Source organism: Fusarium mangiferae (assembly GCF_900044065.1).
Source record: "Fusarium mangiferae strain MRC7560 genome assembly, contig: FMAN_scaffold037, whole genome shotgun sequence".
Lineage (NCBI taxonomy): Eukaryota > Fungi > Ascomycota > Sordariomycetes > Hypocreales > Nectriaceae > Fusarium > Fusarium mangiferae.
Window position 1 is genome coordinate 28,710 of NW_024573957.1, and position 2,714 is coordinate 31,423.

A 2,714-nucleotide genomic window follows, 5' to 3' on the forward strand; every position below is an offset into this window, starting at 1 on the left:
TGACAGCGAAATTTTGGGTGTAGTTGACCCATGGAGATCCAGATAGGAGCGGAGTCAAAGTCGGCACAAGAATGTTATCCTCAGTTTGCCTCGCTAGGGTTTCGACATGACAAGCATCGTCAGGGGGCTTCTGATGGTTTGCCTCGCCGTCACCACACCAAGAGATATCCAGTGTGATCCTATTAGCTTGAAGAGATTTGAACGGTATCAAGATCGCCGCAACTTCATTATTTGCCGGGAAGGAATGGCGGCCCATCCTCGACATGATTCGTGAGCCCTGGTGAGTACAGTATGCAGAAAATATTGCGTCGTTCGATGCAATCTTTGCGAGAGAAAAGCGAGATACGAACGAATGAGAATGGGCGCCAATACTATGTATACTTTTGGGGATAAAAAAATATATGAGCGCCTCATGTAAGGTGTCGAGGGGTCTAATTGCGGAATTCGTATCCCTGTTGGAATGTAACTCCACGCACATCATCATTTTCTCAATCTACGACCTAGACAGGGGTGCCCATTTTGCACAACTACCACTGTTACAGTACTTCCAAACGCTCTTCTCGGGAAATAATCTCCAACCAGGAGTATCGGCTTGGGGCCGAAACTATTTCTGCGAATAGATCTAAAACCTCCCCCTTGAACAGCTAAAAAAAAAAAAGGAATTCTAGAAGGTAAGACAACGTGGTCGGTCAATTTCAGAAGGAGCAGACAAGCCTTTATGTACCTCAACTAGCTCGGATCTGTCATCTTTATTGTTAGAATAAAGTCTTCATGAATTCAATGCCGAGCCATAGAAGGTGGGGCGGGGTTACGTGGCAATCCGAAACCAGCACCCTTGGACTCATCGAAAGCGGTGGGGTTGGGGATCGGTTTTGGGAGTCAGGGTTACATGTCTTGATTTTTACAAGGGTGCGGATTTTGGACCCTTCACACACATACTCGTTCCAACCTCCGCTGGGTGCCTCCTTTGGCATGTACTGTTCGGTTGACCTGTCTCATTTATTCGGTTTTGACTCACTACGCACGGAACGACACGCATCCATCACAGTGTAGTCTGACCCACATCGATGAGGGAAATGTATCGCAGGACTCGAATTTATAATACCTAGTCACATACCCACCATCAACTTCGGAAGAGTCGACCATAGCCACATATCTCTTGCATTAAGAGTGTCGAAACTAGATCGTCATACCGTCCTAGTTGACGATGAGGTTGCAGCACTCCTGAAGTCAACCAAGACTYGCCAAGCTTCTAACAAAGAAATGTCGGATAAGTCACGATCTGAAGATACTAAGAAACGCTCTCGGGAAGATGATYCCGATGGYCTGCGCACGATGATCCCAGTCAAGCGAGCTGATGCCGATGCTGTTGCGCCGGTCCTAGTTCCAGTGCTACCTGGTTCTCCATGGAAGTACTATGTGAAAGGACTCTTTGTGAAGCACTGGTGCCTTATTGCGATAGCAATTAGGAAAAGAAGTGGCAAGGATGACAGAATTGACAGGGATATGTATATGATCCGTTCCCCACCATCTTTGAAAGCCGAGAAACTCCAGATCATCCGCCAAATTCGCCATCTAAATGTCGTTGATAACATCGAGATCTTCTCAGAAGATGATGGAAATTGCTACATCGTTTCTCAAATGATGGAAACTTCTCTGCTACATATCCGAAGAGCACCGGATTATCCGTCCGAATCACAGCTCAGCTGTATTCTATTCCAGGTATGATGAGGATAGTTCTTAGCTTAGTCAATATCACTAAAATACCCGGCAGGTACTGTCTGGGGCGGAATATCTTATGAGGGAAGGTCTTGTACCCGAGTCGATCACATGTGCAGGCACCTTCATCAATCTCGCTGGYGAGGTCAAGATTGGCAACATTGAGGAGTTCAAGCCAGGAGGCGACAGGAAGATATTTTTACACTCTTTCTGTAGGCTCTCAATGATGCTTATGGATAAGAAGAAAGGGCCCGAAGCCAAGATTGGTTTGTCGAACCTGGATCGCTGGTCTGCCGAAGCTGTTGACCTGCTTAGCTTGCTGAACTCTGGGCCGAGCAAGGAAGAGGTAGCTGGCCATGAATTTTGGAAGAAGGGCAAAATGGATGATCTGAAATTGCTTGTGTATCTTACTCTAATCTCTGCCTTTCATGACAGAGCTTGAAGCTTTTAGGTAAAGGTCTAGCTAGATAGCGAGGAACTTATTGAGACTGAAGCAAACGCTCAATCCGGAGGGATGATTGTAAATGCTCGGTGTGCGAACATGGACACGTCTCAATGGTCGAAGATTTTAAGCAAGCGATATTATARGAAATMAGTGATGATAGTTTATGCTCTAGAGCCGTGATGCAATGGAGATAAGAAGGGAAAAGATGGTACAARGAATAMRAGATMTGCCATCATTTGGAGAATGGATGAGTTATGTACCAATCCAGCCCCATCTCTTAGACTAGTCAGACGAAATATTCATACCGATCTTTTGTGATACTGGTGGGACATTACCKATCTGCTACCGCCTACCACTAAGTGAATAGTGACCCATACGGAAATCGTATTGGTCGAATGAGGTTAGTATGCCTTGTCTGACTAGTYTGCAGATTAATGYAGACAGGTACAGTGACCGTACCGCTTGGTGCAATTTTGTATACCAATCCACTCCGACTGGTTTTTCCTTGTGACTAGCCTTCTTCCGTACTAGCTGCCCAAGACTGGTAAGG

The 2,714-nt window shown here is 45.9% G+C and overlaps 1 protein-coding gene across 1 annotated transcript; it reads left to right on the forward strand.

Moving 5' to 3' along the window:
* Positions 1 to 1,335: 1,335 nt before the first annotated feature.
* FMAN_15471 (uncharacterized protein) lies at positions 1,336 to 1,728 on the forward strand (the record flags this gene model as incomplete). The annotated part of the gene is made up of 1 exon (XM_041826219.1): positions 1,336 to 1,728. One exon carries the CDS (start codon positions 1,336 to 1,338, stop codon positions 1,726 to 1,728), a length of 393 nt encoding a protein of 130 aa, XP_041691562.1.
* Between the last annotated feature and the right edge of the window lie 986 nt (positions 1,729 to 2,714).